This window comes from Balaenoptera musculus, chromosome 16, assembly GCF_009873245.2.
Source record: "Balaenoptera musculus isolate JJ_BM4_2016_0621 chromosome 16, mBalMus1.pri.v3, whole genome shotgun sequence".
NCBI lineage: Eukaryota > Metazoa > Chordata > Mammalia > Artiodactyla > Balaenopteridae > Balaenoptera > Balaenoptera musculus.
Genome location: NC_045800.1, coordinates 42,401,752 through 42,415,332, shown reverse-complemented (window position 1 = coordinate 42,415,332; position 13,581 = coordinate 42,401,752). Strand labels below are relative to the sequence as shown.

Sequence of the window (13,581 nt, the reverse complement as noted above, 5' to 3'; positions counted from 1 at the left end):
AAACTATGGATGGTTCAGCAGCTAATGGCGTGGTGGCCTGATTAATCCGTGACAAGCTTAAGACCAAATAGAGACTGATTAGGACACAGAGTTGGTGCTGTTTATCCAAACTAAGAGATAAAGTCACAGTCCTGTTCAACATGAACAAATGGGGAAAGTCTGAAGAGACAGAGAGAGTAGAGGTGATGAAGGAAGAGAGAGAGGGGAGAGAGACATTCCAAAAAAATGTAGAAAAACAATAATAAGAGAACTTAACAGCCTCTGAGAGACTGAGAAATGTTTTCCTTGTTACCTAAGTTCCCACCACTTCCCAGTTGCAGGCCCAGTAAAGCATATTTGTACCTTGGTTCTGTCATTAGATAACCAGGAAATAGATATACACGTATATGTGTATCTGTGTGTCTGTGTGTGTGCAGGTCTCAAAAATAAATCTCTCTTCTTTTGAACTGAATTTCTAGTCCTTACAGTTGAATGGATAATATCAAAAACAATATTTTTAAATATAGCATAGGTATGAGAAGCCAAACAGAATCTTTGCTGCTTATTAGAAAATGATGAATTACCAGAGTTCTCAGCTGAGAACAAATAATGCTAAGTACCTCATATTCCATTTCCAGATCACCTCCAACTGTGGGGCCCAACACCTCCTTACAGGACTAGCAGAGAGGTGTCATTTTATCTACAGTGGTACTGATTCAGCTTCCCACAGGTTAATAAAGAGGGCTGTGGGGGGATGGAATCAACTCCAGAGAAACACGGAATTGTTAGTGTCAACATTCCATCTCCCTTCTTTGCTTAAGTCAGTGTGAGTGTGTGTGTGAAGGTTGGGCATTCCACATGCCTCTTACACTTTTTCTCATCCTTCCAACAGTGATAAAATCATTTAAACTGCCCTATGTCCTCATTTACTAAATGGAGAATTGCCCCTTGTCTGACAGTTACTGAGACACCAAACTGCCAGGGAGTTGTGAGTGGACCTTTCCTGATGGAGAGCAGATGTTTGGGGCCTGTGGGTATTAAGAGGCTTAGTCATTATTGCAATGACCTGATTAACACTGGGCAGGTAGAGGTCAGCATTTAAATTCAGCATTTAAATTCTCATCACCCAAAGAAACAAGTGCTAGTTCGTGCTTTACAGATCAGTGTCCAAAATTAACAGAAAGAGGGTCAGGGCCTTATTTCCAAAAAATGTAGGTTGCTTAAGAAAAAGGATATGACTGTGTTCCTACACCCCTCTCCTTTGTTGATGAACCAAATTTCTAAGGATGAGAGGAGAGGAAAATAAATGGTAGAGGAAGGGAGGGTGCAGACTCTACCTCCCTTTCCACCTCAAACAATTCTTTGACAAGAGTATAAGACTGAGATACTCTTGATACACTGATACACACGCACACTCACACACACATATATCTATATCAGAGTTATGGGATCCTTCTGACATATTATTTATTATTAAAGGAATCAGGTTGAATTAGAAAAGCACAATTTTAGTAATTACTAAAATCACAAAATATTAAATGCTCAACATGTTATTACCTTTGAGAGTCTTCACTCAAATTATATTTAAAAGTTCATCCCAATCTAACATCAAGTCAATTTGTTAACCTAACACAACTAGCTCCAAAATAAAGAAAAATGAAATAATTATCCATCTTAAAAATGTATTATAGGAGCTTATTACTGAGTTGAGCTCACAAGCAAATGCCAAAACTCTTATATGCTTAACTTGGTCCTTTCTATCTTCTAGTCTAGTGTTTCTCAAAGTAAAACCTAAACTTTCTACGTGAGAATCACCCAAGAGTTCTGTTAGAAATATAGACTTCTGAGAATTTCTGGAATTTGGAGGAATAGACTTGGAATCTGCAATCTAAGTGATACATTTCTATGATCCTTATATACTCTAAACTTTGAAAATCATTGTCACATTGCCTTATCATATAATAATTTAAAAAAACAACTATATTTTCTTACTAAATTTTGCTCTTTTTTTCCTCCTTAGGTAGAGCTTTAGAAATAGCATTACAGCAGGGCATTTACTTTGAGTTGATCTAATCCAATATTCTTTTTGCTAGAGGAAAAATAAACAGCACCCTAAACATTTATCCACATTTTGTTTCTAATTTTTCTCATGATTATTATTCTGTTTTTTCAAGACGGAATGGATACTTTATAAATACTTGTTTCATTAGTAAATTAGTTAATTTTAACACAAAGGCTTTTCATATGCAATAATTTATAAACAACATTGATCATAAAGTAGATATTCTCCTTATGTTTCTTGGAACATAAGTATTTATGAAACTCCTAGCAAAATGAAAATCTCAGATATCTATAAAAGATGGACTTAGCTAATAAGAATTAGATTTCATTAAAAAATGTTCTTAAGAACAATATAATAATCCTTAATTACTAACTACAATGCTTGTAATAATTCTACAAATATCCAATGAAAATTATCAACTAAAATAGGATCACAAACATCCATTACGTTACTTGGTTAGAAACATAAATGTAAGTATTTCCACATCATAGACTGAGATCCTTGAGAAATCTGTGAGGGAAAGCAGAAAATACACAAATAACAAATGCTGTTTGGAAAAAATAATGTAACATAAGAGCAAAGATTTAATCCTAAATTGGATGACAAAGAAGATTTTACCAAATAAGATATGCAGGATTTATAATCCAGAGAAATGAGGGATAGAATGTTTAGGCAGGAGAAAATTAAAAGCAGATGTCACCTGCAAAGAGTCATGGCATAAATGGAAAAGAGAGGGGACTACATGATGAGGACACATAGGCAGGAGATAATCATGTATCAAAGTGCTTTCAGCTGCAAATAATAGAAAACTGAATTTAAAGTGACTTTGCCAACAAAGTCATGTATTATCTCTTGTAACAGGTTGTTCAGAGAAGGGGAGGTATCAGGATTTGTTAAGCAACTCAGAGATATCACAGAGCCAGCTTCTTTCCATTTTCTGCTCTTCCATTTTCAGCATTTTGTTTACTTCTAGATTAACTGTTTCAATAGTTCCAAAATGGCTGCTGACGGTTCCAGGTTTTACATCCTTATAGAAGCATCTGTAAGCAGAAAAGGGAACACTTTTTTTCTTGTCTCTCTCTCTCTCTTTACAATTAAGAAAAATTCTTCAGATTATTTAGAATTAGATCTCACGTACATTTCCAAAACAATCACTGGCAAGGAGTGTGGATTTTCAGTGGTAGGATTAGATTTGTCAAAACTCACCCCACTTAGGGGCATAGCCTCCCCTAAAGCACAAAGCCACCAATTATCTGAACTCATTTGGAGTTCTGACTCCAAGGATGAGGTGGCGTTTTGGTAAGGAACCCACCATATATTTCATAAATATACTAGAATTGATATATGTCTCTACAGTTATTGAGTCTTTGAAAGTTAACAACCCTATTACAACACACTGAGTTGTGTTTTACAGTGTATATGGCAATTATTAACTAAAGTATTCCCCATAACTAACTTAGATATTTAGATTAAACAATTTTTACTCTCCCTGGCATAGTTTAGAGTCCCACAGTGTTTAAATAGGCAAAAATTTAGGGAAAATGTCAAACGCCTGTTTTTAATTGTAAGTATCTTTTATGGTACATTTTCTATATTTATGTTTTAAAATGTTACTTTTTAAATGACTGAATCCAAGAAAGACCTGCAAAGCCAATTGCATGAACACAGAATAAATCATTAAAAAATATCTATCAATTGTATACTCTGTGTGTGTGTACAAGAAAGAGGGGGTCACGGAAGGAGGGAGAAAAAGATGGAGAGGGAGAGATCACAACTCTAGATATTGAAGGTTAATTTGCCCACATTCCCCCAAATGAACTTGAGATAGAAGATTTGAGTCAGCTGTTCTCTCATTAAGTCTGTTTCTAAGTAACTCCCCTTGTGTCAGCTGAGTGTATAAACACAGACACACACAGACAGGCATGCACACACTCTTTCTTCCTTCCCTTCCCCTCTTCTTCTGCTTTCCTCCTCCTGCTTTGCCTCTCCCCCACCTCCTCCTCCTTTTTCTGAAGTATGAATCTAAGTATTTCATCTGCTGCCCACAATCACATGCACACGTACCACTACACAAAACAATCAACCAAAAAAGTTCCAATATTAAAAGTAAAACTGATTTGTTGTCATAATTTAAAGACTATTTTATCAGTCTTCAAAATGGCACTAGAACACAAAAGTGATGTAAGGTCTTTTTAAGGCTGAGAGACAGATCTTATAAATTATATTCCCTTGAGGAATGACTATACTGTCTTACAGTGAGGGCTGCTCATGCCAAAGCAGTATTGCTGGAAGGCACTTTGGAAGTTGCCCTTATAACCTGCATGTTGCCAAGAAGAAACTCAACCCCTGTCAGGATAGGAGACTTAACTAATGAACAGCAGTTTTGAGGCTTGGAAAAACAAACAAAACAAAACAAACAAACAAAAAACAACCTACAGCACATTCTTTTTCACAAAAACACGAAGTTTCAAGTTAATAGTTATATTTAATACAGCACTTGAAAATACTGAGAATACAGAATAGGCACCAATGTCGAAAAGGGATATTATATAGAAATCACAGATTGCAATCTTTGAACTCTTTGGTGATTAAAAAAAAATTGTGAAAAGATAATATGGTAATAAGAAAGATTTTTCAGATATCTGGGCTTAGAAGTATCCCAGGGCTGTTGATGGGTAACCCTAATAATATATGAAAAACTTACAAGAAGTAAGTTTCTTGGTTATCATTATCAAAAATGAGACCTATTGATCAGAATGATAAGTTTTGGAAATAAGAATATTAAATCTGAAGCTTACACTCGCATCCTGTTTTCAGATGATGAACATGTTGTCCATAACTTTCAAGGGGACTAAACTGAAATATAAGATTGTCTAATTCATCTTATGTTCAGATGATCTCAAATGTGTATCTTTACCTATTTGCAGACATCCAATGACACCTTTGAAATTCCCCTTATGTTGACCGGAAATGTAGTGTTAAGGAAGAGGCTCAACTACGAAGACAAGACTCGCTACTTTGTTATCATCCAAGCTAATGTGAGTGTTTAATTTCTCTTACTTTCCTCTTCTTCTGAATTTATGAAGTACAGAACTTGCCCAGAATGTATGTGTTCACTGTAATTTGCAGCCTCAACAGGGTAGCCCTGCGCTCAGTGTAATTTGTATATTATAGTCTTCTGAATAGGAAATGGGATGGAATGGGGTAGGAAGATTATTCCCACTCACTGTATTCTTCACTCTTTGAATCACTCATACACTTCAATAATTTGTTTTTAGCTCATACTGAAGTATTTCTCAAAGCATGATCCACCGAATGACTGCAGCAGAATCACCTTGGGAGTGTATAAAAAATGCAGATTCCTGGACACAACCTCAGACCCTCTGAATAAAAATTTCAGAAGGTAGAAGTGGAATACCTGCATTTTTTATTAGCTCCCCAGGGGACTTCAAAGTACACTAAAGGGAAAGAACTGTTGAATCATTTATTGAATCATTTATCTTTTATTGAGTAGTTGCTCACTACACATAAGCTACTATGATCATAACCCACATATATGGGCAGCAGTAACAGAAAACCTGAAAAACAATTGCTTGTATAACATTATTATTATTATTGTCATTATCATTATTATTTTAATAAAATTCTTAGATTTATGTGGTTCAAGAGTTGATTTGATAGTTCAAGTATATCACCAAAGACTCAGGTTCCTTCTGTCCTTAAAATCCGTCCTTCCCTGAAATTTGGTTGTTTTTCCAATGCCTTATCTCCCATTTGCAGTTGTGATGCTTATGGCTCTGGTGCTAGTGAATACCAGCACCATAAGCATCACGACTGCAATTCAAGTCTGAGTATAAGGGTGGTAAAATTAGGACTTCTTATGTTCATTGATTCTGTCTGCTTTTATCTGAGAGGAAGCTCTTTCCCACCCAGCTTCCCCACACAGAACAGGAATATGAGTCAGCATAGCAGACGGTAAAGTTAAGGAAGTCTGTAGGTGGTAAAGGGGACAGAGACAATCATCTCTGGATGACAAGCAAGTATGGTTCGTCTCCTGGGGCTGGGCATATTGAAATAAAAATAATAATTTGTTAGGAAGGAGGAGAATTGGGCTAGCATTTTAGTAAAAAAAATCTAACAAGGCTGGTGACAGATAGCATCTAACATTGAAAAAATCCCTATAATAAGTGGCAGGGCCATGTTCTGAAAAGGTAGTTAGACTCTGAAGCCAGCCTGTACCTTTAATAACCCCTAAGCATTGTAATCATATTTTTATAGCTGAACAGAAAGACAGGAGGGAGTGGCAAAAGGAAATATCCTCCATCAGCTGTTCTGAACAAGTTTATATGCAAGAAATTATCGCTAAGTGGCCATGTTTTGTCTTTTTTAGAGATATTTCAGCAGAAAGAGCACGCATGTTTACATATACAGTATATGTGTGTGGGTAGATATAGATAGAAGTCTAGTTTTTTGAAGACAGATTTCTAGACTTTCATTCAAAATACTTGTTTTGTTTTGTTTCTTTTTTTCCAATTCTATGTGGGTTGTCTTAGGGCTCAGTAGCAGAGACTAGAGTAGAAACTGTGGATGTAGGAAAAAGTAAAGTCTCTTAAAGAGGGCCCCTCATAATTCCTCAAAAACACTGAACCCCTTTTTTTCCTATGTAAATGAAAATGTGGAGAAAAGGTACAATTTTCCTTTCTGACTCAGAATCTCTAATAAAATTTACAGAAAAGTCAGATTGCTATAGAATGTATTTGAAAGCTAATTTTTATTGTGCTATTTAAAATGAGGTTTTTTTTTTAAAGAAATGTAAAATAAAATAAATCTTCTGACTTGCCATCTACTTTAAACTATTTATAAAGACATCTGGGACAATTCGAATCCAATTTGCTAGACTACTCATAACTGGGGAAAGACTGATAAGATTTTAGCAGTTCAAGGATAAAATTATAAAATAACAGGATATACATGGATCCTCAAAAGGAAGGAATGGAATTGGTGAGAAATTGAATGAAGACTTGAATTTACCTGTAATAGTAATTTTTATATAAATGTAAATTATGCAATACAAAATGTGAATGCTAAATATAGGAAGTTATAAGATTTTTAGTGTTTTTAAAAGTTTTCAGATTATATCCTTTTAAAAGTTATATAATATACCAAAATTAGGGTATATCACAATTTATTCAACTATACTTAAGTTTTTTTTGGTTTTTGGCACAGAACTGATAGCTAATCTCATGATTCTCCTGAGAGGCAGGGAGTATAGTATAGTGGTAAAAGCATGAATTCTAGAACCACATTGCCCAAATTCAAATCCTAGTTCTGCCATTTCCTAGTGTGTGACTTTTGGTATACTCTGTATGTCAGTTTTCTAAGTAGTAAAATGGGGATATTAATGAAATATACCACATAGGGTTCTTGTGAGGATTAGCAAGTTAGCAAACAAAAATGTACTTAAACTAATGCTTGGAATATATTCTGATATCATTACAATATTACATCAACCTCTTAAGTACCAGTACTTACTTGTTCATGAATAGATAATTAAAAGATAAAGTTACTATGAGAAAAATTGTATATATTCATGTGTATATGTATATACATACATATATATACATATACTTTTCATCTTAGTAGGTAATGCCATATTATCTTCCAAATTGTTGCAGCACGTCACATTCCCACAAGTTATAAAGAAAAATGCCTATTTCCTCTACATTTTAGATATATAACTTACTTAAGACAGTGGCTTGTTGGTGCTGAGAGGATGGCTCATGCCTGCTTTGAGGGCCAATTTTGGGCATCTCTTTCCAACTCCAAGTACAGTGACCTCATTTGTGGCCATGGTGGGAGATATTTACAGTATGGAAAGTGACAAATGCTCCAAGTCATGTTCTTGGGGGTCCTGTGGTATGGCCATGGCTGCGGCAGCTTGACACGGGATCTCAGTTCCCCGACCAGGGATTCAACCCTGGCTGCAGCACTGCCCTGGCTTTTGTTCCCTTTGGAAAGGAATTTCAGTAAAGAGACGGAAAATAGTGAAGCAGGTAAAGTGTTTATTAAGAGAGGAATATTGTGGATAGACACATGGGCAGGCTCAGTAAGAGTCACATCTTTGGGAAGTTTAAATCATTTATAAGGGGGCAGGCTTCCAGGTCTTTGTTTTCCTCTGACCAGTCGTCTTGCTTTTACCCCTATCTGATTTGTCTCAGGGCCCTCCCCATGTGCCTTCGCCTGCTTTAGTCAAGATGGATTTCAGTGTGAGGGGTTCTGGGAAGTTAGCAAAACTTACTGTGGTCTGGCACCCCCTCTCCTGAGGAAACTTTCTGTGCAAGTGTAATTTGGGAGGTCTCCCTGACCCCAAGAATAAGGAATTTGTGACCTCCTTATCTTTTACCCCGGGAAGGCTTAGCCCCTCCCTCCCCTGCCATTACTGTTATCTTACAGTGTCCACAGGAGACAAAGTCCAGCTGTTCATCCTGTTCCTGTTGTTATTTCTATCTCAAAGTATAAACAGGAGGCTAGTTGTAAATGTCTTGCCTGGAACCCATCTATCTCATGCATGCCTCAGGCGGGACTTCTTGTCTCAGTTGGCTGTTAAACATTTACTGCCTCATGTGTATCAATATCTATACAATTTATATTCTTATATTTATATAGAATAATGATACCCATATATTAAAATATCTTTTAATTATTATTTTATATTGTTCTTTGTAGTTATTTTATTGATGGTACGTAAACCAATGTTCAATGTAAACTATGTCAATTAAAAACCTACTTATTATCTTGGAGTCATAAGAAGAGCTGAAATATGAGCAATCAATTTGGACTTTAAAGTAGATGGTTTCTAAGAAGCTAGAGGTCTGATGATAAATTACTGAACATTACTCAGATTTGGCCTGGCTTTGCTTAGAGTACAAAGATTTGATTGATTTGCAAAAGGAATCATTCAAATTTCATGTAGTTGTGAGCATGTTATGATTTTTTATCCATGTGAACATGTTATGATTCTTAAATAAATTGGAAGAGTTTTGGGTGACCCACATTAGAAAACTTGTCACTTATTTCCTTTAGAATTTTTGCAACAGTATTACCCACACCATTTTTTAAAAAATATGAATAGCCAATAAGGCAATGAAATTCCAGAAAAAAGGAGAAAAAAATCTAGGAAAGGAAGTTCAGAGAAGTGCAAAAGTCAGGGGTTTCCTTTTGTTGAAACTTCTGATACATTCTGTCACCACAAACTCCAATTTTGATGTTACCCTAAATCATAAAAAAATCAAACCCATCTCTATACATCGATATCTTCAAGCCAACTCTTTCTGTATTACGGTTATCCTGAGGGAAATCCTAAGGGCTCTTGACTACTCAAGAGCCCTTAAATAATTGTCAGAAAGAAAAGATTTACATTTCATTAAGACTCATAGCAAGAATACTTTTTGAATTATTCTATCAATTAGCAGTGCTATTCCATATTTTCACAAACACCAAAAATCTAGAGAAGGGACATAACTATCTTTCATAACAAGATACTGTATTTAAAAAATATATGATACTATATCTTTCTCAGCTCTCTCTTTTCTCTTAATGGACTCGAATATGCAAAAAAAGTGTGTAAACTGTAGGGATGAAAAACATTTTCCTTCTTCCTTCCAGTTTCTGTTGACCTAAAATAAATAGACTGCCAGTTATTTCTCCAGCAAAAATGGGTTTATTTGGGATAAGAAGGGAATTACAATTTGGGGTCTACAACCACGGTGAGCCATGTGCAAGTCCCTACAAAACAAGGGAAGGAGAGAGAGGGGGAGATAAGAAGTTGGGAGAGCTATAGTAAACAGAGACCATGGCTTTTCATTAACTGAGCTGTTGTAAGGATGGAAGAGGAGGCATTCTTCTTCCTGTTGAGCTATGCTGTCCTTGCAAGGTGTGAGAGCTCCCCCTTTTGGTCTCCTGACTCTATTTAACTGAAGTTTCTTGAATTTTTTACACTTATTTGGCTGGCCTAAAAATTAAATTAACATAACACAGATTAACAAGAGAAAAACAAATTTAATAATGTATGTGTAGGAGCTCCATAAAAAAATATGAGACTGAGAAAAGTGACCAAAGCAGGCTGTCTTTTTGACAAGGAAACTACAAATTTGTGAAGAATTTGCAAGGCAAAGAGGTTTGGGCTCAGGGTATCAAATTAGAAAGTACAGTGGTACTTTCACACAGCCTCTTGGCCCTAAGTTCCCTATTTCTGGTGTTAATGATGCCCTCTATTCTCCTGGCACAGGGAGGGTTCTTTTCACATGGAAGATCTATGTCCTGCTTTCAGGGGGACAAAGGATGATCAAAATGTCCTCCTTGCACTGGCTGTTCCTTAAGAAACTTTAATGTAAAATACTCAATATGCCAATGTAGCATATTTTGGGGTGGCATATTCTGCTCTTCTTCAAAACATTGCAGTTATATAGGTTTGGATATAAAAATTACTTTCTATACTTTCATATTTCAAACTATATAAACCACTTTTCAGAATAACCCCTATCCTGACCTTTCCTCATATCTACCTCCTACTGATATGTGGAATAAGTGCTAATATTACAACCATTGTTTTTAGTTTTGCCAGTTTCTTGGGCATATTCTGGAGAGTAAGACTGAAATAGGAGGATGGTTGTTGATGGTTTAAGAACTATTTATAAAATTTTCAAGTAATGAAGATATTGCTTGAAAATTTTATAAGTAAGCAAAACGATACTATTCTGTTTACTAGTATGCATAAAAACTAAGGAAAATCAGTTAAGCAAAAAAGACACTTTCAAGAAAAAAAAAAGAAAAGAAAAAAAAGAACACACTTCTAAAGTGATTTAGACCCAGGCAAACTTGTTGCTGTTTTTTTCTTTTTTGAATAAAGAAATCTAACAGCATCAAGTTACTAGGGTAAGTTTTAAAATTTCAGTTTGTGATAGTCCATCTTTCATTGGTGAACAGAAGCAAGACAGATACCTCCAAGGTCTTAGGTAACTGACTTAGAGTCAAAAGACTCAAGGCAACTCTAATTATGTTACCTTTTTTTTTTTTTTTTTCTTTCTCTACTGCAAATACCAGATAAGGTAATGAAAGAGTATTTAATATATGTATCTATGAGTGAGTCTGGTAGGTGCCTTTAGCCATTTTGTAACTACAAACTACTTGAATACTAAGCATGTAAGTGTTAGAAGTCTCTTTATTCCAAGGCTCCTATGACATTGCCTCAAAAATAAATCTGAACATCAGCATTTTTGTCTCATACTCATTTTAGAACCAGGTTTCATATAATTTCACAGTATTTGTTAGAGTCCAGATTTTTCCTGGCTCCGCTCCACATAACCAATATTTGACTTAATACAGTTCTAAATATAGAGCAGATACTGAATGAATTAAAAATTAGCATTTATCTCTAGTTTGATCAGAGAATAATACGCAATTAAACTATTTTATAGCAAGAAAGCCTTTCCATTGAGATGAAGGAATTGAAGTCTTACTTATCAGTTGATGGTTAGAGGTGTTTTATTTCTCTAACATTTTCATAGTTGAAATATTTGCAGTTTTATAAAAATGTGCTTTGTAAAAAGAGTGGATTGTGACAATGAGTTAGTTGTCTCTGAGCTACTTATAAAACTAACTTTCTTTGAAATTCTACTAGGCACAGATCTCTTTTTCTGAAACAAATAAACAAAAAAGTAATTCTTCCTTACAATATATTGATGAAATTTTCTACTTATTTATTAAATAATTTTAAAAAATGCGTGTCTTTGATATGTCAGATATCATGTTATAATATTGTATTGTGATGTTATGAGACCAGGTGATTGGAGGCTTTGAATAAAGATGCTAAGTATTCAGTGATCCAGTGACAAGGTCAATACCACTTCCTTATGAGGCATTGAGAGAATGTTCCAGCTAGGTCAAATCTCACACTCTGATGAATATTCCTTGTGGCTCTTTTGAGTCTATGTTGTAGTTATCTCTATGCTTTTAAATTCCTGCATGTCAGTTTTTATACTGGATTATTCTTTGTATTACCTGCAATTACTTGCATAACTATACTCACAATGGGTATAGAAGCTAAATAAAGGTTTCATATAATTAAATGTTTAATGTTAGCAAATATATAAATGATATGTGAAATAATAATGCACATTGAGAAAATACAAATGAAACAGTCAAACTTGGTTAACTTTGAAAGAGATACATTCTTGCTTGCCAGTTACAGTCACAGCTTCCTAAATTAATATCTTATTTTTAAATGTCTAAAATTTTAAAGTGTTACCTTATTTTTAAAATGATAGAAAAGAAATGAGGAAGGAAAATAGAAGAGGAGAAGGAAGGATTTTGGGAATTAGTTTTTAATATGTACTGGATTTTCACATAGCAATGAATGCTAATGTAAATTTAATGAAATCATATAAAATATTTATGTAAATAATTACGTTTTATTTATACCACTCCCAATTTAAAATGTTATTTCCTTTATTCAGAAGAGTTGTGAGCAGCAGCATTATACTAGAAAGAGCAAAATATTCCTTTCTTTTCGGTTTTTATTAATTGTCAGGGGCTTTGTTTTAGACAATATTTTAAGATCAAATTTGGTTCTGAACTGGAAAAAGAGCATCATGGATTAACAACACCTTCCAGAGGCTTGCAGGTTAGGAATGTGCATGAGGCCTATTTTCATCTTTCATTATAACATGTTATATTTATTGGTGGCAAATTCTGGGGAATCTCCATGTACACATAAACCATGTTGGTAGTTTTTGTTACTATATCTCTGCTCCTAGTAGTGAAGGGGAGCAGAATGTGTCACTCTAAAATATGCCTCTTTAGCATGCTGACAAAAAAATTAATCAGTCGATCTAAGAAAGTTATGGAAAATTTTATTTGAGCCAAACTGAGGATTATAACTCAGGAACAACCTCTCAGAGACCTTGCAGAACTGTTCTGCCCATTAGAGGTCAAAGCACAGTTATATAGGTTTTTGAGACAGAGGGCTATACATTAAATGACATATTTTACACAGTTTTACACAGTTTACAACCTAGATCTATAGGTACAAAGAGTACAAAGAGTAGTGGGTCATGGGTCATCATGACTCCTTACAAGATTAAGAAGGAAGGTTATCTCCTAAGGAGTTGTGACCATTGATGGGATTAGAAGGAATATTTTTTCCTAAGGAGGTCTGAATAATGCAGATGTGCAATACACGCTAAAGGGGAGGGAATTTTCTCATCTTGCCATAAATTATGAATTTTATTTCAGCAAGCATAAGAATTATTTTAGGCTAAGTAATAAAAAACAAAAAACCAAAACAAACAAACAAAAAAACCCAGCAGACAGAAAAGAAGCTCTGAAAACCAGTAGAAGCAATTTACATTTACAAGGGAAATCTCCAATTATAAGGGTGTCTTTCCGCCTGTACCAGGAAGACAAGGATGACTAAATCTCTAGAAACTCTTATCAATGGAGAAGGCTTAGATTTAAATCTGCATAACAAACATACCTTTTGT

At 34.8% G+C, this 13,581-nt stretch overlaps 1 protein-coding gene across 17 annotated transcripts in view; it reads left to right on the top strand.

Moving 5' to 3' along the window:
- The window catches only part of PCDH15 (protocadherin related 15), a 747,310-nt gene that overhangs the window by 316,385 nt on the left and 417,344 nt on the right, over window positions 1-13,581 (top strand). For 16 of the 17 annotated variants that reach the window (XM_036828599.1, XM_036828600.1, XM_036828598.1 and 13 more), the window contains one exon: window positions 4,969-5,079. The exons of the other annotated variant lie outside the window; for it this stretch is intronic. In XM_036828599.1, coding sequence (XP_036684494.1) covers window positions 4,969-5,079 — 111 coding nt within the window. The remainder of the gene's footprint in view (window positions 1-4,968; window positions 5,080-13,581) is intronic. 17 annotated transcript variants of the gene reach the window in all.